This window comes from Manacus candei, unplaced genomic scaffold (genome assembly GCF_025592945.1).
Source record: "Manacus candei isolate 608988 ecotype Guabito, Panama unplaced genomic scaffold, ASM2559294v1 h1tg000080l, whole genome shotgun sequence".
NCBI lineage: Eukaryota > Metazoa > Chordata > Aves > Passeriformes > Pipridae > Manacus > Manacus candei.
Window position 1 is genome coordinate 193,850 of NW_026138128.1, and position 23,987 is coordinate 217,836.

At 62.1% G+C, this 23,987-nt stretch overlaps 2 protein-coding genes across 15 annotated transcripts; both read right to left on the bottom strand.

The window, feature by feature from the left end:
• Nucleotides 1-449: 449 nt before the first annotated feature.
• On the bottom strand, nt 450-13,229 carry LOC127481510 (transducin-like enhancer protein 1). Of its 12 annotated transcripts, none has more exons than XM_051810873.1 (21): nt 13,051-13,229; nt 12,543-12,663; nt 11,889-12,037; nt 11,147-11,210; nt 10,622-10,666; nt 7,429-7,491; nt 7,207-7,281; nt 6,417-6,612; nt 5,939-5,961; nt 5,654-5,758; nt 5,465-5,509; nt 5,036-5,188; nt 4,581-4,710; nt 4,308-4,492; nt 4,158-4,234; nt 3,643-3,892; nt 3,211-3,458; nt 2,818-2,965; nt 2,586-2,736; nt 2,132-2,208; nt 450-1,914 (listed from the first exon to the last, which is right to left on the bottom strand). In XM_051810873.1, exons 2-21 carry the CDS (start codon nt 12,564-12,566, stop codon nt 1,807-1,809), a joined length of 2,316 nt encoding a protein of 771 aa, XP_051666833.1. In that variant the 5' UTR covers nt 12,567-12,663; nt 13,051-13,229; the 3' UTR covers nt 450-1,806. The 12 variants fall into 12 exon arrangements, 11 of the variants coding, with proteins under 11 accessions (XP_051666833.1, XP_051666840.1, XP_051666839.1 ...); XM_051810880.1 differs by having other exon boundaries at nt 1,787-1,888; XR_007908239.1 differs by having other exon boundaries at nt 1,854-1,914; nt 2,818-2,961.
• A 5,365-nt stretch (nt 13,230-18,594) lies between these two features.
• On the bottom strand, nt 18,595-23,253 carry PLPP2 (phospholipid phosphatase 2). Of its 3 annotated transcripts, none has more exons than XM_051810902.1 (6): nt 23,086-23,253; nt 20,968-21,119; nt 20,345-20,622; nt 20,100-20,157; nt 19,804-19,980; nt 18,595-19,714 (listed from the first exon to the last, which is right to left on the bottom strand). In XM_051810902.1, the coding sequence occupies exons 1-6, from the start codon at nt 23,135-23,137 to the stop codon at nt 19,577-19,579; spliced, it is 855 nt and encodes a 284-aa protein (XP_051666862.1). In that variant the 5' UTR covers nt 23,138-23,253; the 3' UTR covers nt 18,595-19,576. The 3 variants fall into 3 exon arrangements, with proteins under 3 accessions (XP_051666862.1, XP_051666863.1, XP_051666860.1); XM_051810903.1 differs by lacking the exon at nt 23,086-23,253 and adding an exon at nt 23,015-23,032; XM_051810900.1 differs by lacking the exon at nt 23,086-23,253 and having other exon boundaries at nt 20,968-22,054.
• Between the last annotated feature and the right edge of the window lie 734 nt (nt 23,254-23,987).

The following is a 23,987-nucleotide window of genomic DNA, read 5'->3' on the forward strand; positions in this document are numbered from 1 at the left end:
AGGCAAGAAAAAGCAAGGAATGAAATAGCCATGGGGCTCAGATAGGCCAATCCATCCCAGACATCCTCCTGGTCCAGGCTGTGGAAGGGGGTGCCCTCCGTGCAGGAGGAGTTTCGCATGAGGGAGCAGCAGACCTGTCCTGGCCCTGTGGATCCTTGTGCAGGTGGTGGGCACTGCAGGGTCACAGGGTTGTGGTAGTTTGGGGTGACCCAGAGCTTGCACCCATTGGAGGAGCGGGAATATGGAACTGCTCCACACCATGGGGACGTGTAAAGGACAAAGGAGGAAAATAGACGGTTTCAGGCCCTGGATGGCCTAATTCCTGTACAGTTCCATCCAGGAGTTGTGCCTCCCGGGCTCCTTCCCCTCCACAGGGTTTGGAGGTTGACCCACCTGTGGTGCTGGGGAAGGCTCTCCTGGGTGAGCCTGGGACTGGGAGCACAGGGCAGGGTCAAGGGGGAGATGCTGGCTCCTGGGGAGTGGGCACTCCTGACAGCCATTTGTTCTGCTTGGGCTGTGTACAGCCCAGATGGTTCCTTTTGGTTTACTCCACCAGAAACAGCTGTAAATTATCAGTAAATAAATGTATTTAACTGCGTTTTCAATCCTTTACTAATAAAAAGGAACAAAAGAGGGGCTGGTATGGGCACGGGCAGGGGCCTTTGCCAGCCAGTGCTCCCAACCCTGCCGAGAGGGCTGGGCTGTGAAATGTAGCCTCCGGGTCCTGCTTTTGGCCAGCAGCATGGGCAAGGCCATTCCCACTGTGGCAGAGCTGTGGCTGCCCACCTGCCACCAGCCCCAGCTCCAGCACAGCTGCAGCAGCAGCCTTGGCTCTGTGCTGGGTGTGGTGAGCTATGGCTCAAGGCTGGGCTCAGGGCAGGAGACCAAAGCAGCTGCCACATTGCAGCTGGCGGCACGGAGCTTCCCTGCCAGCCCTGGCCATGGCCACTGCCAGTGCCCAAGGCTCTCGGGAACAGCCCTGCTTCCCCACGGCAGTGCTGGCAGGAGGCCAGACTGATAAGGCAGCACTGATTGCTCACATCTCATTTCCTTCAGAAACCACTTCCTCCACCACTGGCATCTCCCCCACACCCCACAGAGGCTGCTCCAACAACCAGAGCCACCGACACACTCAGGTCTGTGCCTGCACTGCCAGCTGCACTTGGGTCTCCCCACCCCACTCAGGACCAGGGCTGGGCTCTGCCAACAGCAGAGCTGCCACAGACCTGCCCTGGCACAGGAAAGGAGCAGCAAATTGTGGTTGCCAAAGGGGATGAGGCTGCTGCCCTGGTCTCACCCATCTTCACCTAGTTCCATCCCACCACCGTGCAGCACTGCCCAGGACAAGGCACAGCTGCCTTTTTTTTGTTTGTTTTTATTATTAAATATACCCTGGCAGGCACAGAGGGAAATGAGGCCAGAGCCCATCCGCCTCAGCAGACCCAGACCCCCAACAAAATACCCCCCCCCAACAAACTGTTAAAACCAAACAAAATTAAAAAAACACCCCAACAAAAGCCCTAACAATGCCAGATGGCCCCCCCTCCTCCAAGTCCCATAGTCTAGATTTAGAAAGAAGCTGACAAAGAACAAAGCAAGGAGAAAGTCCCCAGGAAATCCACCCCGAGCAGCCCACGATGCCTGGCCACAGTCCCAGGGCCACCTTCACCCCTCTCCGCTCTCCTCCAGCTGCGATGCTGTGGCCACAGGCTGCATGTTCTTTGGGAAGTCAGCAGTAGGGCAGATGGAGTCCACCTATCCATCCACACGGACGTCCACCTGTCCTGCAGTTGGCACCTCTTGTGCTCAGTAAATGATCTCATAAACTGTAGCTTTCTTGTCCCCCGAGCCAGTCACAATGAACTGGTCATCCGTGGAGACGTCACAGCTGAGGACAGAGGAGGTTTCCTTCGACTGGAGAGAACAGGGGTAAGCACAAGAAGCAGGCCCAGAGCAAGTCCCCAGTCCTTGGGACTCTGACCCTGAGTTGCACCCGGGGAGGCTGCAGGGACGAGTTTGTTTATGGGGCTCGTTATTGCTAACGCATATTTACAGCCAGGTTGTACTGGGCAGCTCTTGGCAGTCACACCCAGAGGAACCCCCAACCCCATTGGCCATGCACGCCCCACACCTGGAAGATGCTGGCTCCGTAGGGCGTCCGCCAGGCGTTCAGCAGGTTGTCCTTCCCCGTGCTCACGAACCACTTCCCTGTGGAGGGACAAAGGAGCCTTGTGTCACCAAACCAGACCCAGCAACTGGATTCCAGCAGAACATCCTGCCCAGGCTGTGGAACACAGGGTGTGGACATAGCAGCCAAGTCTCTTCTACCCAAGAGCCAAGGGGCTGTTTTCAGGAACACAAATGGGAGTCCTGAGATAACAGAGCTGAGCGTACAGCTGCCAGCGCTGCTCCGGGAAGGACAGATGCCCATTCTCTGACGGATATGACTGTCATCCACTGGGGACAAGGCTGAGTACTGGAACCAATCCTTGCCCCCAGTGCAATGAGCCCTGTGACACAAGGCCAGAAGTAGAGGTGACATCCATGAGGCTCCAGAGAAGGAAGTCCAGGAGAGGCATGCCTACCACAGGAGGCGAATTTGAGGGAGAGGACACAGCTCTCGTGGAGGTGTAACTGGTACTTGTCAGGTTTGGTGACGTGCAGGATCTCCACGTTGCTGCTCTCCATCCCCACCGCCAGCCACTCTCCTGTTGGGCAGTACCCCAGGGAGAAGATCTGAGGGGAGAGACAGGGTCAGACATTGACACAGCAGGTCGCACCTGGCCCTGTGGTGCTCCCAGATGACCCCAGCCCCACCTGGGAGCTGAAGTCGTGCTGCTGCAGCTGCCGCCCCTCCCGCAGGTCCCAGCAGCGCACAGTGTTGTCCAGCCCCCCCGTCCACAGCTTGGTGCCATCATTGGAGATGTCGATGCAGCTGGCACCATCCGTGTGGCCTTGAAACTGCCTGGGAAAGAGGGGGATGGAGAAAGCAAGAGCATGGCTGTCAGGCTGGCCAGTGCCTGCAGCACAGAATGTGGCCAGGGCAGCACTAAGCAGTGAGAGCAGAAGATCCCTGCTGCAAGGACAGGCACCGTCCCATTGCCAGGGTTAGACACAGGGAGAGGTGGGGACATGCTGCAGGGGACCAGGTGGTCCCTGGCCTGAGGAGCCCCCAGCAGCTCTGCCCATGCTCCCCCCTGACTGACTCACCTGACCAGGGTCTGGTTCTGCAGGTCCCACACCACAATGTTGCCATCGCTGCAGCAAGAGAAGCAGACTTTGGCATCAGGGCTGATGGCCAGAGCGTAGCAGGCGGGGGCAGAGGAGGTGAGCTCAGCCTTGATGCGGGGTGTGGGGGCTGCCAAGTCCCAGATGGAGAGGGTGCTGGCCTCCCCCCCCACAATCAGGCTCCGGCCGTCCGGGAGCAGTTTGCAGGAGCGGATGTAGTTGTCACGGTTCTGAATTGGGGTTACAGGGAACGGGGCAAGTGAAGAAGGAGCTGATGAGTGCTTGGGGGGTGTAGGAGACAGATCTCCTTTTCTCATCCCAGATGTGAAAGGACCCTCTGTCCCTTCCACTGCAACAGGGGCATATTCCCCTTCCCAGCCCCCTGCCAAAGACTTTTCTCCTCCTCCTCCTTACTAGGCAGTCCAGCTGAGCCACGGCTGTCTTGGTGCCCGGCTGCCCCACGTCCCACACCTTCACGCAGCCCTTGCCCCCCGTGTAGACGTGTCGTGTGGAGTTGCTGATGGTGACGGCGCAGACCACCTCGCCGTGGGTCAGGGTGTGGAGCTGCCGTGCGTGGCGGGGGATGCCGGAGCCGATGAGTGCGTCAGGTGGAAAAGGCACCGGCTGCATCTGCCCATCGGCACTGACGTGGAAGGAGTAGGCACTGGAACGGAGCAGAGCAGTGAGAGCCAGAGGAGAATCCTGCAAGGTCAGTGGCCGGTGCCACGTGGGTCCCAGCGGGTCTGACAAAGGGAGCACGTTTTGGGAGTTGGAGCCATGAGCAGAGCATGCCCAGTGATGCCAGTTGTGCTCCCCACCCCTGCTGGTCCTGGCTTGTCTGCATCACCCAGGTTCAGCCCCACAGGTTACCTCATCCCCTGCCCCAGCACAGCCTGCAGCCCAGCCCAGCCCAGCCCGGCCCTACTTACGGCTTCCCCGAGGTCCCCACTTGTATGCCGGCCACCAGCCCAGGGATGCGCATGTGGGGGTGTGGGTCGTAGCCCACCTGGAGGGGACAGCAGGTGAGAGTAGCTCACACTCCGTGGCCCCCACGGCCCCGCGGGGAGCAGGTCACGTACCAGGGGGGAGCGTCCGTAGCTGCTGGCTCCCATGGCGGCTGCAGCCCCGTTGAGCTGCGGGGACATGAGGTGGAGGCTGGCATAGGCGCCAGTCCCGGCCACGTCCCCATTGACTGCAGGGTGGGCCAAGCCAAAGGCAGCCGAGTAGGGACTCTGCACTCCCAGTGGATTCCTCAGGCCCAGGGCTGATGGGGGAGAGGCAGTGTGAAGGGACAGGGCTTGGGAGCCAGTGCTTGGAGACACCCGCCCGGGCCCCAGTGGGGCCAAGCTCACCCAGGGGGTCTATGGGGGCCTTGGCAGCAGCAGGGCGAAACTGCTGGGCCCCACCGGAGCCTGGGGCCGTGGTGTCACCCTGGGAAGTGGGGGTGCTGGACTTCAGGCTGGGCGTCCCTGCCTTCTCCACCTGCCGGGAACAGCACAGGGATCTGACAGCTGCACCACTACCCTGCCAGGGGGTCTCCTCCGGTGCTCTCTGGCAAGTTGGTCCCTGTTCCTCCCCCTCAATGACAGCCCAGCCCAGCCAGCACTGCAGGCTCTGTGGGACAGGACGTGAGCTGGGATCTAACAGAGCAGAAGCCCCGTCCTGTCCCTCCAGCACTGCCTTTGCTCCATGGGTTTGGAGACAGGTAGACCCATGTCTGGCCACTCTGTCAGCTGAACCTGGGCAGCAGGGACACAAGCATAGGCCCTGAGTGAAGTGCCCCAGCTGCCCCAGGCAGTGCACGTACTGTGGGTGCATCCTTGCTCCGAGATGGGGAGCTGCTGGAGGAGGCCATGGAGGTTGGGCTGAGTGGCATGGTCTCCTTCCTCCCCAGTGGGACCTTCTCCACCCCGTTTTCCCGGGACGAGTAGGAGTGGACGCTGTGCGGCGAAGAGGGGTCCTGGGGGTGGGAGAGGGAAATCAGCAGGCAGCAGAACAGGCAGGAGTGCAGGGATGTCCCAGGTCATGGTGAGCTGGTGGCTTGAGCAAGGGCCAGGCTGGGAGCCTGAATCTTGGGGCTCATTGCTGCCGTTGGCAAGGGCCAGGGAGCATGACTCAGGGGTACCACTGGCACCTCCCTGTGATGCCCACCTCTGCCTCTAGCAGCCTGTTAGCTCCCAGCTTGGGGACAGACAGCACACACTGACCCCGGCCCCCTCCCAGCTGATGCACTGACCTCATCCACCACCAAGTTGTCCTCACTTTTGTCTGCATCGCTGCCCTGAAACACAGAGGATGCTTGAAGACAAAGGGGCTGCAGCCACCCTCGCTCCTGCCTGGGGATGCACTGGAGGCACAGGCAGCTCCATTCTTTGCCCCGCAAGAAGGGATGGGGCCACCCTGCCCCCCACAGCCCCAGGCTCACATAGTCTGTAACAAAGTCCTTCTCCTCCACCTTCCTCTTCTTGCTGCTGCTCAGGTACTCAGCGATGGCTCGCGCCCGCTCCCCATTTGGCAGTGCCAGGGAGCTCTGGGGCGGGGGGATGCAGTGTTAGCGGCCAGGGATGCTGTGCCTGGCTCCTGAGACAGGCAGCACCAACACGGGGCTGCGGCTGACTCCTGGAGCACGGAGGGCCCCAGCGCAGCCCCCATGCCCTGACTGGAGCCTGTGCCGCCACAGAATGATGCAAGAGAAGGAAAAAGCACTTACGGGGCCGGAGTCTCGGTCTGTCGCTGTGGCAATGCAGAGGCGCAGCAGGAGGAGGAGGGAAGGGGGGACATGCTGTGCCACCACCAAGAGCCCCCCAGGAAAGTCACCCGCTTCTCCCATGGGTGCTGGGGTGCTCACAGCAGGGTTGGGCCAGCATGACAGCAGCAGGGTGGTCCTGGGCCCCCACCAGGGATGACCCCCCACCAGCCCACCTCATCACCCTTCCAGGAGGTGCCACTCAGTAGGGGATGTTCCCCACGCAAACCCCTCATGGCTGCTAAGCCCCCTGCCCCTCCCACCCAGTCAGCACACCTGAGGCATGGCCAAGCGGCCCCCCATCCATCCCTGGCCCCCACCCTGGGGAAGTGCCTAAGTAGGAAGACCCTGGGGAGCAGAAGCAGCTCCAGCGCCCTGCACCACCTGTTCCCAGGTTCACTCAGATCAGACTGCACCCAGCCCTGGTTCCCCCCGCACTTACCCCTGGGCTCCGTGTCAGGGACTCCTCGGTCATCCTTGGTGAGGAGCTGGGCCTGGGCCCCCAGTGCCCCTGAGAGCGCCAGCAGCCCTGAGGCACTGCTGATGCCAGCAAGGCCAGTGGGCTGCAACCCAGAGGGGTGGGGGGTCAGCGGGATGGGGGGAGTGTGGTGCGAAAGGTGCTGCGTCTGGAGCTGGTGCTGGAGAGGAGCAAGATGAGAGAGAAATCGAAGGGCTGTGCCAGGACAGCTGCTCGGCACAGGGGGGAAGAGGCAGCCCTGGGTCAGTCAGCAACAGGACTTGGGTGAGGAGGGGCAGGGCATGAACCCAGGATGTCCCCAGCCACAGTGTGGGGGCCACCATGTCCCTCCCACTGACTCCCCCCACCCTGTGACAGGAGCTACTGGGACAGATGGGGGACCCTGCCAGCACCCAAAGCACTGTACTGCTGCATTCTCACGGGAATAACCAAGGAGTGGGGATGGTGGCAATCCCCCTTTCACCTGGGCCACAGGGCATCAGGACACAGGGACATGCACCAGCCACCACCTCCACACCCAACTGCATCTCCTCCATCCTGAGTACTGCTGACAGCCCCCCAAACCAGCCTGGTTTGCCCTTCTCCTCCCCCTGACTCAGCTGTGGGTGGAAGAAGGCACTCAGGGCAGGGGCCGCAGTTGCCTGGTGTGCCATGGGCAGGAGGAGTTTTCAGCCCAGGGACAGCAGGAACTCAAGAGGTGCCCAGCACCCCAGGCCCAGGAGTGGCGGGAAGGGTGGGCAGAGGGTTGACGTACCCCAATTGCCACGTTCAGGTCGGTCATAGTCACCTGCTTCGCACGCTCCACAGCCTGGACCACTTGCTGCTGGTGCTGCAGGGAGAGAAGAGAGGAGCTGGGGCAGGTTCATTTCTTCAGCGAATGGGGCAAAGCCAGCTCTCCAGCCTGGCCCAGAGACCAGGGCTCCCTGGGCCCCAAAGGACCTCTGCATACCTGGCTGGGGCCCAATGGCTTACTCACCTCCTGAGATAGGAACGGGATGAGCTGAGCGCAGATCACGTTGAGCCGCTTGGCAATCTCTGTCTGGAAGTGGAAGAGAGGCAGTGCCCATCAGGGCAAGGGGCAGAGTATCCCCCATTCTGAGGGGCCCCAGTGCTGCAGGAGAATCCACTCCCCATGGGTGCTGCACAGGTGCCACCCAAGCCTCAGGGTACTGGCAGTCAGCCCCAAGGGCTACTGCTCAGCACCAAGGAGCAGAAACACCCTGGGGGATGTTTCTAGAGAACAACTCTCCTTCCTAACAATACCCCTTCCAAAAAGCAGTATCCTCCATCCCCACCCTGAGAGCCCTAGGATGGCTTCCACCTCCTCTCTGCCAGGGACATAAAGCCCCATGGCCCATGCCATTGAAGGCCACCCCCAAGCAAGCCCCCAGCCCTGCAGCCAGGGCCCCAGCAGGCTCACCTCCGCCCCCCACGCAGCCTCCTGTCGGCACCACGACCACTACCTGCCGCTCTCCTGGCCTGCAGGAAGCCCTGGAGAGGTGCTCTACTTACAGCTGCTGTTTTTCTGCAACACTTGAGTGCCACTGGCAATCAAGAGCACAGAGGGCGAGCGCAGCACGGGGAGGGAGAGTGGTGTTGTGCCATGGTGTGCCATACTCCCAGGGCATCCCACTGCCAGCTTCCAGGGCCCCTGCTGGCGCCACACTGCACAGCTCGGGCGAGGGGAGAGCACAGACATTCAGCCATCCCTGGCCCCACAGACGCATCCCTGGGAAGAAGCCCCAGGGGCTGCAGGGACAGGCCCCTGCCTCTGGTACGAGCAGGCAATGGCCGAGAGAGCAGACACCGCTTGAGGCACCAGCAGAGACACCCACGCAGAGCTGGGGACCCCCATCCCTAGCATGGGAGTCCAGGTAAGATGCTGTCCCAAGCTCCAAGGAGCTCCCTGCCCACCCTGGTGGGGTAGATGAAAACACTACCAGGCCAACACGTGGCTGAGAGGGTCGAATCCAGACCCCCTTATCAGCCCCTAGAGGAGGCCAAAAGGTGAAGGGCCCCAACAGCCAGGGATGGAGCTGACCCCTGGATCTCCCCACCAGAACGTTGGGCACGTCTCCCATGCCCAGCTGGTGCAGGCACCGCAGTGCCAGGGTGAGGGGCTGCAGCACTGCTCGGCTGGTGTGGGGACACAGACCCAGGGACACCTTGTGCCGCCCTCCAGAGCAGCTGCCAACCCGTTCTTGCCAGACCCAGAGAATAGAATACAAATAATCTGGCACCTGCCCTCGCTTCCCCTTCTGAGGGAGGAAAAAAGAGAAAGAAAAGAAAGGAAGAGGGGGGAGCAAGGAGATTTGGCAGCCGGCAGTTCTGGGAAAGATTTAGCTGTCTCCCGAGGCCAGCAGTGATGGATTCTCTTCCCTAATGCACTGATGGGCAGCAGCTCCTTGGGGAGAGCTGCCTCCAATTCACTCGCACTCGTTAATGTGCAATTTACTGGCACTTTAACGCTCTCAGCATGAAAAACGATCACGCTGTTTGCAGCCCCCCCAGCCACCAGCACCATCACCTCCTCTCTGGCTTGTGGTGAGCAAGTCCTAGTCCAGGCAGATTCAGGGAGGTGGTTTTATAAAAAGCTACAGGCCCCTTCAACGCCAAAAACAAAGCAACAATAAAAAATTAATGTCTCACGCTCATTCCTGTCTTGATCCTCTCCTGCCAAGCCTGTGGCTGCCTGGACAGCTGCACCACCACAGCCAGCCCCCAGCCCTATTTCCCTCCAAACAAACTCAGAGCAAAATCCCACGCCTCGGCCTTTGCTGATGCCAGCACTGCTGGGCGCCTGAGGAGCCCCCGGGGATGCTGGCCTGGGCACCATGGCACTACCCAGCTTCCAGCCACGGCCATGGGTGAGCACTCCCTCGGGGATTCCGGGACAGCCAAGGGTGTTTAGGACCTGTCCGTGAGCAGTGTTGGATTTGGGGGAAGGGGAGGACAAATGCCCACCCCCCGGCAGCGATAACCCACAGCTCCCGCACTGGCAGTTCCCGTTTCTCACACAATGGCCGCTGGTTGTCAGAGCAGACTTACGGGCCCTTGTTAAAAGTGCCGACAGCTTGCTGGCTGGCAGCCAGCGGCACCTGGGGCTGATAGAAAACACGAGCCTGCGAGGGCTGGGAGAGAACCAGCAGCCAGAGGAGAGAAGCTTGCAGCCCTCTGAGGAGGGGCACTGGGCCGGGTGGACCCTTGGCATCATCCCTTGCCAGGGTGGCTTCAACGCCTCTTCTTCAGCAGGGATGCTGGCACAGGGAGGGCACCCAGGAGCCGGAAGAACACCCTCCTGGCAGGCACAGAGCTAGCAAGAGTGGTCAACAGCCTGCCCTGAGCCGCGGACGGGGGGAACACCGCTACACTGACCGCCCGAGCAGGCTCCCGTGCAACAGTTGGCATCAGCAGGCGTGGGGTGGGCAGGGAGGCGGCTGTGGCAGCAGCACGCCTCGCCAGGCTCCTCCGCAGCCTCTTTAAAAATAGATGAGACGAAATCTTCTCTCTCAGAGCAGCTGGTGACCCAGAGCTCAGTGCAAGAGAGGAAGGGAGGGAGGGAAGGCAGAAAGGAGTGATGGGGATGCAGTGAAGGAGGATGTGCAGCCCTGAGCCCCCAGGGAGCTCACTCTGCACCCACACCCCAACACACTCCTTTCTACCTCATGATGCTCCTCAGCCCTTGTCCCCAGGTGAGCTGCCCCCAGGCCAGTGGGCACCTGGCAGTTGCAAAGGTGGCAAGCCAGAACTCATGACCCTGCAGCCCCTTCACCCTGAGGAAGCCAGTCTCCTCCGTGACAGTTCCCACATGACCACTCACAACTGGTGTGAGCAGCCATGCAAGCACAAGTCTTTCACTGCTGTTCTCTGCCCGACACAACAACAGTATCACAGTCCAGCCAGGGCACCCAGAACCCAGCGAGCGAACAGCAGCTCAGGTGCAGAGAGCTAAGGAGGCAGCCAAGGCCATGACACAGAGCAGCACAAAGCTCCCAAAGCACAGAGAAGGGGACGCATTTCCCACAAGCACAGCCTTCCCTAGGCTATAGCGGGGAGCAACCTCCCATGCTGTCTGTGGAAGGGATGGCCCAAAGGGCCCAGATAGCAAGGTGGGGCCAGGGAGCTAGGACCAAGGAGCTGGACAACACTCCTGATCCACCCAGACTCACCTGTTTGTGCATCTCAATGTTCAGGCCATAGGACATCTCATAGTACTGTGAGGGAGAGAAGGCAGCATCAGCACGGCTCTGGAGACCAGGGTTACTCATAACTAGAAAGTCCTCTCCAGCACTAGCATGCCAGGTCAGCCTGGCCACAAATGGCCATGGTGTGGCCAGACCAGGGCAAGACCACAGTCCCCAGCTCCTCTCCTGGGAGCAGTGGTCTCTCTGGCACATGGCTGCAGCCCACAGGATGGACACAGTCCTACCAGGGCTCCTGCTCACTGCCTGTGGGAACGGGGACAACCCAAACAGGAGCAGCTTTGCCACTGCAAGCTGAGGCAGCAAGTCCTGATCAAACACCACAGCTTGTTTTGAGGATAAACCAGACAATAACAGCCACAGGAATCAGATCTCAGGACCTGGCCACACGACCCAAAGGCGAGGGGAAAATAAAGCATCCCAGGGCTGTGTGACCTTTGATGGTTCAGAGGACCCACACCACCCTCCTCAACTCAGGTGGAGCTCACTAACCATGACATAATGACGCTGGATTTCTGTTTTTTCTGTTGCCAGCTTTTCGCATTCTAACTTCAAGCTGTAAAAATAAAGAGGAGAGGAAGGGAGAGGGAACGACCCCCCTGGTCCCCCCACTGACAGGATCTCCCTGGCTGGACAGAGCATTGAGCCCTCCCAGTGCACCACATGCTTCAGCCTCCTGCTCTCAGCTTCAATCCAATCTCTCAGCACAAGCCAAGAAAACCACCTGAAAGAGGGTGGGAAAGGGCTGATAAAGATGAGATGGACAGCAAAGGGATCTGGGCATCAGGGAACAATTTGCATGGACTCTTAACCCCCTCCCCAGCATCTGCTTCCCAAATGGAGCGAGCTGCAAAGCCAAGCTGCATTTCAAACCTTGTTCTGCCCCACACGGTGTGAGGAAGGGGAGGTGATCCGGGACAGCAGTCTCAGGGATAAGAGGGACTCCAGGTCTGCTAAGTGATGGCTCTGGCTCAGTCCAGGAGCCGGGCGCTGGAGGTCAGCACCTCATCCTGGGGCTTTTGGCAGGCAAAGGCTGAGTTTCCCCCTGAGTGTCATTTTAAGCTACCAAGGTGGTGGTTGACACAGCCATCCTCTGGATGGACCAGCGCCCACAGCCACACGGAATGGTGCTGCCTGCCCTGACACCCAGTGCCAGTGGGAGCCCGTTGCTTATCAGCACCAGTGAAGTGCCCAGCTCCTCCCTGCTGGCATGTGAACTCTGGCAGCTTCTCACCTGTGGTATTGGTTCTGCAGAAACTGGAATTCCTCCTTGATGCGGTCCAAGGTCTCTGGGTAAGTCAGTTTGAGGGACTGGGGGGTGCTGGGGATGGCACTGGCAGCAACAGCGGCTCCCGAAGCAGCAGAGGGTGCCTGGAGATGGGCCTAGGCAGAGGATGGGACCCTCAGGGTCACTGCTGCCCCCAGTGAGACTGGTGCATCCCCCCAGGGGTTTCCTGCACCCAAAGAAGAGGCCATGGGAACATCTGGGAGAGCAGCACGTGCAGGAGGCAGCAGAATGAGCTACTGGAGAGGAAATTGGTTACAGCCAGGCACCAAGGGCCTTCTGAGCATCAGCTTGGCCACTTAGCCAGCAGATTAATGACCACGAGTGGCACCAAGCATGGTGTGGACCCAGTGGCCTGTCCTCGCCGGAGTGTCACACAGCTGAGCCCACCCATCACTGTCGACCATCACGCCCTGGCAGATCCCGCTTCTCACAAAGCCCAAACCCCCAGCACTGGGACTCAGCACTTTGGGAAGAGCCACAGCACCACTCCCGAGCATCATACAGTGTCGGCACCGAGCAGGGAGGTGGGTCTGAGGGCACAGGCCCTGCAAGGGCCGAGGTGGCACTGCTGCGAAGGGACGAGGACGTGCGCGGGCTCACCGGGGGCCGGTTCTGCGGGAACATCCTTGGCACCGGACAGGCTCGGGATCCTCCGGCCGCGCGGGCCCCGCCTCAGGCTCGGGACGGGGCCTGGAGACGGCTCCCAGCTCCGGATCAGGCCCTGGGGAAGAAACCGAGGGTCACCGCTCGGCAATGCCCGGAGGCGCGGGGCCCTGCGGGAGCCGCACCAGAGCGGAGCCCCGGGGCCCCGGCCCCTCCGCAGCCCCGCCGCGACCTGAGACCCCCGCACCGCGCTCCCCACATCCCCGCGGGGACCGGGGGCCCAGAGGCTCCCTCCGGGCGCCGCGGGACCCGCCCAGCCCTGGCCCCCCGCGCCGCACAGACAATGGCCCCGCCGCCGCCCGCCGCAGGTACGGCCGCGGGGCGGCACCGGCCTCGCCGCCGCCCCAACCCCAAGTGGGGCTGGACCGCGGCCGGCGGGAACCTCTCCAGACCAGACTGGACCGGACCGTCGGGACGGGACGGGATGAGGCGAGACGGGACTCACCGCGCTGCGCGTCCCAGACCCGGCCCCGGCCCCAGGCGTGCGCCCCTGCAGCGGAGCGGGGCGGGCCGGGCCGGGCCGAACCGAACCGAGCCGAGCCCGGTAGAGCCGAGCACAGCAGAGCCGAGCCGGGCCGAGCCGAGTCCAGCCGAGCGCAGCCGAGCCGAGCCGATCCGGGCCGAGCCCCCGCCCCGCCCCGCCCCGCCCCGCCCCGCCCGCGCGGCCGCCGCTCTGCGGAGCGCGATCAATGAACGAGCGCGAGCGCCAGCTCCACGTGGGGCCTGGCCCGTGCGGGCAATCGCCTCGGCCGCCAGCCAATAGGAGCACAGCGGGAACGGCCGCCCCCACGTGGGGCGCGCGGAGCTGTCTTTCCATTGGCCAGCCGGGCCAGCCGCCGCGGAAGGTGTCAATCAGGGGAGGCCGAGCAGCCACTGAGGGGTTTAACCCGTGCGGGGCCGGGGGCTCTCGGGGCACGGCCCGGCCCCTTCCCGGCCCCGCGGCGGGACCCCCGCTTCGCCACAGCAGTTGTGCCCGCACCATGGAGCCGGGAGTTCGCACTGGAGCCCCTGCGCCCGCCGCCCCGGGCAGCATCGCTCGGCTTCGGGGCTGTTGCTGATAAACATTGAATACGAGAAGTCGTCGTGTCCCGTCCCGCCCCTCCCTCCCTCCCTCCTCTTTGTTATTTTTAATTAGGAAAATAAACGAACCCGACACCACCCCCACCCCTCCCCCGGCTGCAGGTCCCGCCTCACCGGGAATTCCCTGTGATTCCCTGTGGGACAGTGGGAAGTGGCAGCATCCCTCTGCCCGACAGCGCTGGCGTGGCCTGGGAAGGGCTCCTGGGAAGGGCTCCTGGACCGGCCCTGTCCCTCAGCTCTAGCAAAGGAATCTGCCAGCACCCAGTTTCCTGCCGTCACCCCCAGCCCCGTGTGGTGCTGCTTTGAGGGTCCATCGCCCTTGGGATAGGCAGATACTTGGACTGGGAAAGAGATCCCCATGCCCCCCCCAGTAGCCCTACACCAGCCCCCTCACCCCCACCAGCGCTGTCATCGTCCTCCCAGAGCTCTCTATGTTTCCAGCCAGCAGGCCGGGGTCCATACAACCCACTTGGGGTTTCTCATGGTTTTTCTGGTGGCTTTACTCCTTTCAGGGAGATCGATGGTTGCTCAACATTTTCTGCTGTTGCAGGTCAATCCAGGCTTACACTGAGCAGGCAATAAAACATTTGAGGAGCAGCAGCTGCGAGGTGTCTGTCCGTCTCTCCCCCTCTTTAACCTTAATCCAGGAACAGGCCAGCCCTTTCCTCCTCACCACAGCTTCATCCTTGCTCGAGGTGATGCTGTGCTGCCCTCCCTGGCTGCAGGGCCACCACCATGAGGGCAGGATGGCAGCACGGCCAGGCAAGCGCTATTCCAGAACTGATGAGGAAAGAAACGAAGGTGCTGGCAGACCCCCCTGCCCTGCCACTGCCATGTCTCTCATCCTCGCTGGCAGTCACTCTATCCCATCCCTGGTACCAGGGCTCTGGCAGCACCATCCATCAGCACCAGCTGCTCACACTGTCCATCCTGGCAAAGGCAGAGCAGGGAGGGGAGAGACTTGGGTTTGACAGGGCCAAACCTGCTTTTACCTGTGGGTCATCACGTGTCCAGCAGCCAGTTCTCAGTCTGCCAACTCTCTGCTGTGACCGGGAGAGACCTGCAGTCATGGGAGGCCTGGCAGTGCAGCTCTGGTTTGATAGGAACGCTGTGGCAGGAGTGCAGAAGAAAAGGACCCAGAAACACCTGACTCCCCCACAGCCGTGGGTCAGGCCTGCCCCTGAGCAGGAGCCAGGGCCAGTGGGGAAGAGCTATCTAACCCACAGGGCCAGGGCTCAGCAGCCAAGTGCTTCCCGAGAGCACATCCCTGGCAGCGCCATAGCTCTACATGGACCCTGGCAAGCAGCAGAAAACAAACTGCTGCTCGTACCCCGTGGCTGCTTCCCCGGGCTCGGCTGCCAGCTCCCGCATGCCAGCGCGGCTGAGGGGGGCCGAGGCTCCCCGGCGGGGAGGGCTCCGGTGGTACCACCCCTGCGCCTGTTCTGCCGAGGGGCATCCCCGGTCAACGCCAAGTTCAGGTGACCAGGGCTCCGAGACGGGCACGAGCGAGCGACGATAGGCTCTTGCCTGGTGCTCTGATAAGAAAGAGGAGACATTTAACACCCTCCCCCCGGAGTGCTTTCCCCTTCGCCTTTCCTCCTGCTGTGGCTTAATTTCGTCTTTAGCCCCCTTTTCCCTTAGTGAGATCAAAGGAATCCATGGCACCGGGCATATTTCATCGGAAACGTCGATTAAAGGGAGTGGGGGAGGCGGCGCTGGCGGAATTAGAAGAGGAGGAGGAGGAGCAGGAGGAGAAAGAGGAGGAGCAGGAACAGGAGAAGGAGCAAAAGGAGGGGAAGCAAGGGTGGAGGGAGCACCTGGCTTCATGCGGTGTCCTGGCAGGATGGGCCGGGCCGGGCGGCGTTGGCGACACCGGGGCTTGGGCGGCGGCGCTGCGGGGGCCGGTGGCTCCTCCGGCCGTGGCTCCAGGGCTCCGCTCGGCGGCTCCGCCGGGCTCCTACTGATCTCTGCCGCCCCGGCCGGGCCCCCGCCGCCCGGCGTGGGACGGGATGGCGCCCGCTCCCGGCCGGTGCCCCCGGGGCCAGGGCGGTTCGGGGAGCCCGGACACCGGCCTTGCTCTCCCCACCTCGGCGGGCCCCCTCAGCCCCCACGGGCTGTGCCGGGCAGAGTTGCCACCTCTGGGGGTCCTGGCCCCGGCACCACTCCCCGTCCGTGACTCGCCCTGCTGAGGGGGAGGAGAGGCCTACGTGGTGTGGGGTGCGCTCGGGCAGGGGCTGCCAACATCCCACCCGAGGGTGCCACGGCCTCGGTGTCCCCCAGCGCATCCCTGAGCTGGGGCCACCTCAGGCCCCTCAGCCACAGGCACATCTGGCGTGGCCGCCGGCCAGGGAAAGGGATGTTTAGGGAATGAGTAACATCCTTCCTGGCAGGGCCGCTGCCCGCTCCTGGAAGCTGCTGCAGACACAGAGGAGCTCAGCCCCTTTGCCCGTCTCTTGCCCCTCTTAGCCGGTGAAAAAAGCAAAGAGCGGGAAGAAACCTGGGGATGGGGCCAGGGCAACCGAAGCCCATGGAATCCACAGGAGTGCCAGGTGCCAGGGAGAAGGGAGGGAGGATGCTGCGTGGCATGGTGGGAGGCAGCCAGGAGGCACAGGTTGGGGGAGGCAGCTACAGGCCCCCTCTGGAGCAGGGCTGGAAGCCAGAGCCTGGCTGAGTGCTGCCAGAAGCAGCTTATTTTGGAAAGCAGGCATCTTGGCAGAGCACTTGGTGTGTGGAGCTGCTGATGCTGGGGAACAGGACGGCTGCCTCATCAGGTCCCAGCCATGCCTCGCAGGCTAACGCTGCTTGGCTTCAGCCCTCAGCTGAATCTGCCCCAGCACAACCAGGACTGGATCCCCAACTCCTGAGTCACCCATTGCAAAGGGGTTTGGACGTCCCAGTCACAAACTGTCACAATGCCCAGGGCCACAACTCACCCCGAACACCAGAGGGACTGCCTGGGACTCACCAAGCAGGACGCACAGAGCTCTCACTAGCTCTGACCCATGGGGCCAAGTACAAGCTCAAGCCTTGAACAGAGAAAGAGAGACACATGGGCTTAACCCCACCCCTGGATGCTGCTTTCCCTCTCCTCAGCTCCCAGGAGCAGTACCAGCCCCTCAGGGAGCCCAGTCCCTCCCACTGCTCAGACTGAGGGACTCGAGGCAATGGGGTCCAGCCCAGATCTGGAACAGCACTGGCAGGGTGCAGTGGCATTCAGCCATGACCAGGGCTAGCAAGGGCTGGAGGGAACCCAGATTTCACAGCCAGAAACTGGACTTGCTTTGTCTTCCTCAGTGCCCTGCTGGCACCCATGGTGCTGAGGAGCCAGCACAGGTAGCTCCCTGCCCCTGTCCTTCCAGAGAGGGACCAGGAAGCACACCTGGAGCAGGCTGCAGTTAACAGCCCCTTGCTGTGCCTGGACATGGCTCAGGAGCTTCCACCAACTGCAGGTTATGTGTGGCTTGGCATGCCCCGAGTTTGGTCAGGTCTCAGCCCATCCCACAGCGGGACCCAGCTGTGAGCAGGCAGGCAGCCTCATCCGCCTGGGGACGGAGCAACCAAGCTCCCAACACGAAGCAGCTGGCCCTGCCCTTCGGAGCCACACACTGCAGCATTGTGGCCCAGCTGGTTTTTCCAGAGATGCATCCAAGGGGAGAAATCAGATCTCAAGGGAAGGGAGCAGGCCTGTTCCTGACTGCACAGAGGAGCTGTCGAGGCAGTGCCAGGAACTGGGGTAGTTGCTGGGCACCGCAGCAGGCCAAATGCAAACTAAGCAGGCAGCTCAAAAACCTGGGCTGTACCTCACTGCTCAACTCCAGGAGCTGCTGAGCCTTTGTAGAGCTCTGTCTGTAAACTCTGTGGCAGAGCTGCCCTGCCCTGGCACTTCCTCCAGCTTTGTTTTACACCATCAGATATTAAACAACTGGCCCCGAGGGCTGGGATGGGGGAAGGACCCTGCTGGGGAGCAGGGAAGGACTTTTGGAAGGAAAGCTCTTGGAGGAAAACAGAAAAGCAATGTTGGGGAAAGGGAGTTCCCTCCACACAGGGAGGGTGTTTTTGGTCAGGGCTTGTCTAGACTGGAGTCACCCACACTGCGCAAGCACATCGACACCATGCAGTCAGTATGGGGCTCCCTACTGTTCCCAACAGGACAGACAGGCTGCACTCAACAAGGGTGGGCAAGAGCCGACCCCCGGACTGGTCATCCCACTGCCAAAGGGACTGGGTAGACCCTGAGGCTTCCAGGGTGCTGCTTCCCAATGTCCCCTATTGCTTCCCAACAGTCAGAGGGCCCTATGCCCACCAGCTCCCCAGCCTGGCCCTGTCACCTGTCCCCACCACAACCCTTGGACAGTGGAGGGACATGGGGCAGCTGTGCCAAGGCTCTTGGCTCCCTGCCTTCCCTCAGCTCTGGCTGCAGGAGCTGCAGGCACAAAACATCACTTTTTCCAAGAGCCTTTCCCTGCCTTCCCTCCTCCCTTGCAAGCAGGGCCATGTTTCTGGGGAGCACAGGAGGTTCCTGGGTCAGGGTAAAGGCAGTGCCAGGACAGACCTGGCAGGGATGGGTCTTGGAGCCACTTGCTGGCTGCGTCTCTTCTTACCTCTCAAAGGGGCTGCCTGGCTGAAGCACAACCCCCCTGAATGCAATACATCACAGGCACAGCATGGGCAAGGAGCACCTGGCCCTGGGAGGCTGCTGCTCCCATCAGCCCTGGTCAAGCCCACCTTTCACAGCACAAGTGGGAGAGGGGCTTAGTGGTCCTGACAGCCACCACCACCTGCCAGCAAACCTACGGCTAAAGAGGGGTTTCAGACACCTTTCCCTTGGAAAAGAAAACCCTGAACACTTAAGCTCATCCTCCAAGGCCAAGAACATCCATGGAGTAAGAGAACAGGCTTGACACAGACATTCTTTAAGGATGATCTAATTATAAACATTTTTATAAAAACACATCATAATGAAAATGCATGTATTTTAAAGAGAGACCCACAGCACTCCAGTGCTGGAGGCAGCTGCATGTCTGCAATGGGACTGCTCCATACCCATTGCCCCCCCTTCCCGTGTTCAGCTCCACATCCCCATTTATTTTCCTTTACCACAGAAAGTGTCTCCCTAGTCCCCCACACACCCTAAAGCATCAGCTGAAGCTGCAGGAGCGACAAAGGCCAGAGCAACCCCTTGCCCAAGCCAGGCATGAAGCAGGCGGGGGGCAAATAGCCCTCACACCCAGGACTGCAGCATCAGGCACTGCCAGAGAAGAGCCTGCCCAGGCACCCATTGCTCGCACCAGCTGCTGGTGGGCAGGACTGCTCTTGAAGGTAACCAATGGAACAAAGAAAAGCTCTGGATTGCTTTAATCCTTTCCAAAAAAGTACAGCTAGCCCAGTAGTTGTCCTCCTCTCTCTGTGCCTGTGAGGATTTGTACTCAGAAGGCTGGATAATTTGACAGGGACAACACACACTCAGCACAGGTAAACTCAGACTTGCCAAGGAGTTTGCTCTTCGCTCAGTGAGCTTTGCCAGCCCAATAAATCCATCCTCACGTGCCACCCTCCCCTCCCTCCCCTTCCTCCACGTGGAAGGCTGGGACAGCAGCTTTGGAGCATGACTCAGATGCACAGGGGTTGAGGACATCCCCTTCCCACAGGCAGGGCACTGGCATCACCAGGTACCGGCAAGCACAGCAGCACTGTGGGCACGGGGAGCTGGGCACCACGGCACTGCGGGAGTGGGAACAGGCAGGGCTGTCCCGCTGGCACCTGTGGCAGCCAGAGGCACCAGAGCCACGGAGCCAACAGTTAATAGAGAGCCAGCATCCCCATCCCTGAGCCAGGAGCAGAGCACGGCAAGGGGCAGGTCTGCAGTCCGGCGTGCGCGGGCCGTGCGCGGCTCACGGGGCGCCGCGGTAGCTGTAGTGATTGTGGTCGGGGTCGCTCAGGGTGAGCGGCAGGCTGGGCTTGCGCTCCGGGTCCTTCTCCTCACACTGCCGGGGGGGACGGTGCTTGAAGAAGTCAGAGACATAGCGGACCTGAAAAAGACCAACAGGAAGGTTTGGGGACCCCTCTGTCAGCCGAGCAGGAACCTGGTCAAGCAGCAGGTTGCACGGGGGACACTCACAATGAGGACGGCAATGAGAGCCCCTTGGAGCAGCCCCACCAGCACGTCGCTCCAGTGGTGCTTGTAGTCAGACACTCTGGTGTAGCCCACATAGATGGCGAAGGTGATGAGGAAGAACTGGATGGTGGGACGCAGCAGCCGGGCCCACTTTCCCACCAGCCGGGCTTGCACATAGAGCTGGGGAGCAAAGATGGGAGCAATCACCCAGAGCAGGGGGCAACAACTAGCCTGATAACGGGGTGCTTGGGGCACGGGACCTGTGGGGGCTGGCTGCCTTCCGGTGGCACGGCACTTACCGCCAAGAACATCATGCAGTACATCCCAAAGGAGGAGTGTCCCGAGTAGAAGGACAGTCTGTGGGGCAAAAGGAATGGGTCAGGTCATGAGAACAAGCCCTTAGCCAGCCCCCACAAGCCCCCTAGCCACTCCACAGGCTCTGCCGTGCAGCAGGAGAGCATCAATACTCATCTGGGGCTGCCACTGGGAGCCCAGCATTGCTTGGCAGAGGGAGGAGATGAGGTCCTGTGGCCCGACAGCTCACCTGGACTCGGTGATGTTCCTGCTCTCTCCCTGGCAGACATTCTCCAGCTGCACATAGACGGAGCAGTTCACCTTGGACCAGTCAGGATTGCAGACAGCCAGGAAGTTTGGCCGGAGACGGCCGATCATGTATTTGGCCAGATCAGTCAGGGACTGGCTGATGGCCCCCCCAAAGAGAAAGGTCCCCACCACCTTGTAGAGGGCAGCCAGGTAGTTGTTGAACTCTGACTTGGAGTAGAGGCGCTCAGTGTAAACCAGGTATGCCTCCCCCGATGAGATCTGCAGAGACCAGGGGGCAAGGGGTGAGGTTTGAGCACTACTGAGTAGCTCCCCAGAACCAGGGCTGCAGGATGCTCTGGCTCTCGGCTCTGTGGCAGAGGAGCCCCTGGCATCTGCCTGCCACAGGAGCTCATGGACCCTCTCCCTGTCCCTTCAGGGAACCAGCTCTACAGGATGTGGGTCTCGCCACCCCAATGGGAGCTCCTGACCCCCAGCAGAGCAGCGCTTAAGCTGAGGGTCCTGCTGCCCTGCCAGGGCTCTGGAGGTGGCTGTGCTGGGCCCCAGCTTCCAAATACAACGTCAGGATGTCCCTGCCCTGGAGAGAAGGGGGTGGCACATCCTTACAACGACAACAGTGCAGGTGATCGTGACCCCAGCCATGAGACCGTGGGTGATGGTGTCTGCCTTGTAGGGGTAGCGGATGGAATCATCACTGCAGTAGAAGCCTCGCTTGTACGGGGAGTTCACCAGTGTCAGGATGACGAAGGGCAGAGATGCTGCAAGGCAGAGAGAGGCGAAGACTGGGGACGCCAGCCAGCAGGCTCCACACCGGCATGCAGCACCGTGTGGTCTCCCCATCTGTCATCCCTGGGGCTCTGCTCCCCGATGCCGGGGAGGAATCCCCTCCAGGAATGAAGTCCTGAGCCACCTGTACCCTGGGCAGGAGGACTTGAACCCGCCCCGACACCGATAGGGCCCTATCAAGAGTTTGCAGATGCCTGCAGCGCCCAGATACCACGTGAGACAGCCACAACTGGGCACCTGCAGAGCCCCCACAGCTGTCCCACTCCTCCCCAGGCACAACTGTGGCAAGGCTTGATCTTGTGCCTTTTCCTCATGCTCCCCAGAGTCTTTCAGCCTAGGAAGACAGACCTCATTAAAATTAATGAGCACAGGCATCTTGCAAAACTGTTTTACAGCAGCAAAGGGCCCCCAGATGGTCCCAGCAGAACTCTCACAGCAGGCCCAGGAGAGCTGGTGCTGGGCAATGCTGGTGGGTGATCCAGCCCAGCTTGGCTTGTCCCTCTCACCTTCCCACAGCCCTTGCTCCTACCAGCCTCTTCACTCCCCTGCCTCCTCGGGGCTCTTGAGAGATGATGCGCTGGCTACGTCAGTTTGGGAAAGGAGGCTTTTCCGCCCAGCGTGCTGCAATCCCGGCCATGGGCAGCTACGAGCACACCCGGGAAAGAACCATCCCCAGAGGTCCAGAGGAGTTTGCGGGCCTCTGCCCCGCGCAGTAGCCGTGCCAGCCCCTCGCTGGAAGGGGATCCCCTGCCCCATCCCTGCCCAGGAACAGTCAAGGACGGGCTGGGCGCCCCCACCCCGGGGGTCTCAGGGTGCTTCCCCCGGGAAGCGGCCCCCCGGCCCCGCAGGCCACCTTAGGTCAGTCTCCTCTCCCTGTTCCGCCTTTCCCGGCGGTTTCCGTCTCCTCTTGTTCCTCCGTCTCCCGGGAACCCGCACCTTTGTCCCCGCCCGCCCCCGCCTCCTCGCTCCCGCCCCGGGGGTCCCGCCGCCTCCTGCGCTCACCGACAGAGGGGGGAGCACGGCGATGAAGCACCAGGGAGCTGCCCCGCCGCCCCCGCCGCGCTGCCGGGAACCGGCGCCGGTCCCTCCCGGCCCCGCCGCCGCCTCCCCGCACACCTCAGACGTCCATTTTCAGCTCAAATTAGATACCAATTTTCTTTCTGGAAAATTTCATCCTCCAAAAAAAGCTCCCCTAAAAATATAAAAAAAGCTCCCCTAAAAATATAAAGCACCGGCCCACAGGAGGGAAACGCGCCTCGAGCGGCACCGGGACTCGCCCTCCCTCCCCCCCCCGCGCCGGGGCCCGCAGCCCGGGAAGCTCCGGGCCTTTATTTTTAGTCCGTCTTAATTCAGCGCTTCCCTGCAGTTTCAGAAACGAACATTTGCCCGCACCGGGCGGTGGGGGACGTCCTGGAAGAGGCCCTCTGAACCCACCCGTCCGGGGCTGCGGAGCCCCAGCCCCGCTCTGTCCGCCCGTGGAGCGCCGGGCTCGGCGGCGGGCAGGCGGCCAGGGCGGCGGCGGCGAAGGAAGCGTCCCGGTGCCGCCCGAGCGGCGGGACTCCGTCGCTGCCTCCCGGCCTGGGACGGACCGTAGCCCCCGGGGGGCGCTCGACCAACGGGGTCGCCCCGGGAACCGGGACTCCCGACGGAGCCCGGTAGCGCAGGGGCAGGAGCCGGCGCTCGCCCGCCCCCGCCTGTGGCTCCTGGAGGAGGCCCGGAGCCCCGGGACAGCGGCCGGGCAGGTGCCTCCCGCCCTGCCCCCGGACCGGCGGCACCGGCCACGGGCAGGAGCGGGCGGAGGCGCGGCGGGATCCCGGACCCCCTGTACCTCCCGCGGATCTGACCCCAGCCCGCGGCGCGACCCCACCGAAGGCACGGGCGGGACGCGGTGACGCTCCGGAGTCGCCCACGGCGGGGGTACCGGTACCGAGCCCTCACCGACCGCCAGGCAGAGTACGTCGAGCGCCACGAAGACCTTCCTGCGCTCCATCCCGCAGCCGGTGAGGCCCCGCGGCCCGGCCCCGCGGCTCACATGGCCCGGAACGACGCGGGCCCGGCCGGGAGGTAAAGTCCGGGCTGGCGGGGCGGGGCGGCCGCCGGTGCCTCCGCCCGGGGCCGGGCCGGGGCGGGGCGGGAGCGCCGGGGCCGGGACCGGGGCAGGTGTGGGGCGCGGCGGGAACCTCTCTGGACCTACACTCTCCTCGCCCCTCGCCGCTTCCTTGGGCCCCGCTCCGGCGTCCGCGGCTCCGGCCCTCTCGAGTCCCCCGGTGCCCGCCCCGCCTGCCTGGTCTCCCCGCCTTGGCTCGGCTGCCTCCCGTCGCTGCGTCAAGGGAAAAGGGAGAAGGAAGAGAAAGAGGCCGCTTTGGGAGCCGCCTGTGCCCCAATCGCCTCGGGCCTATGTCCTGAGGGAAAAAAAAAAAAAAAAAAGGAGGAAAAAAGGAAAATCCAAGAATGGCAGAACGTGGCCCCAAAAACGTTCTGGCTGCACCGGCAGGGACGGCGAGGGCTTGTGCAGAGCAGATGCGGGGCTGACTCGGTGTCGAGAGCGGTTGTTGAGGGGAAGGAGGGGCTCCCAGGAGCCTGTGGACGCAGTAGAGAGGCCGGTGGGAGCACAGAGGATGAGACAGGAGCTATGATTTACCTGCCGAGATGTGGGGCCGTATTTCCTGAGCCTCAGACGTCCTGGGAGCAGGACAGGCTTCCGGTGCTGCCCTTTGGGGCTGGGGACGTGCTGAGCCGGTGGAACCCAGAGCAGGGACAGGAGCAGAGGTTGGAGCAACGGCTCCCGCAGCAATTCCCTGGTGGGAGCAGGGACAGTCGCATCCTGGCTGTTTGTTCCA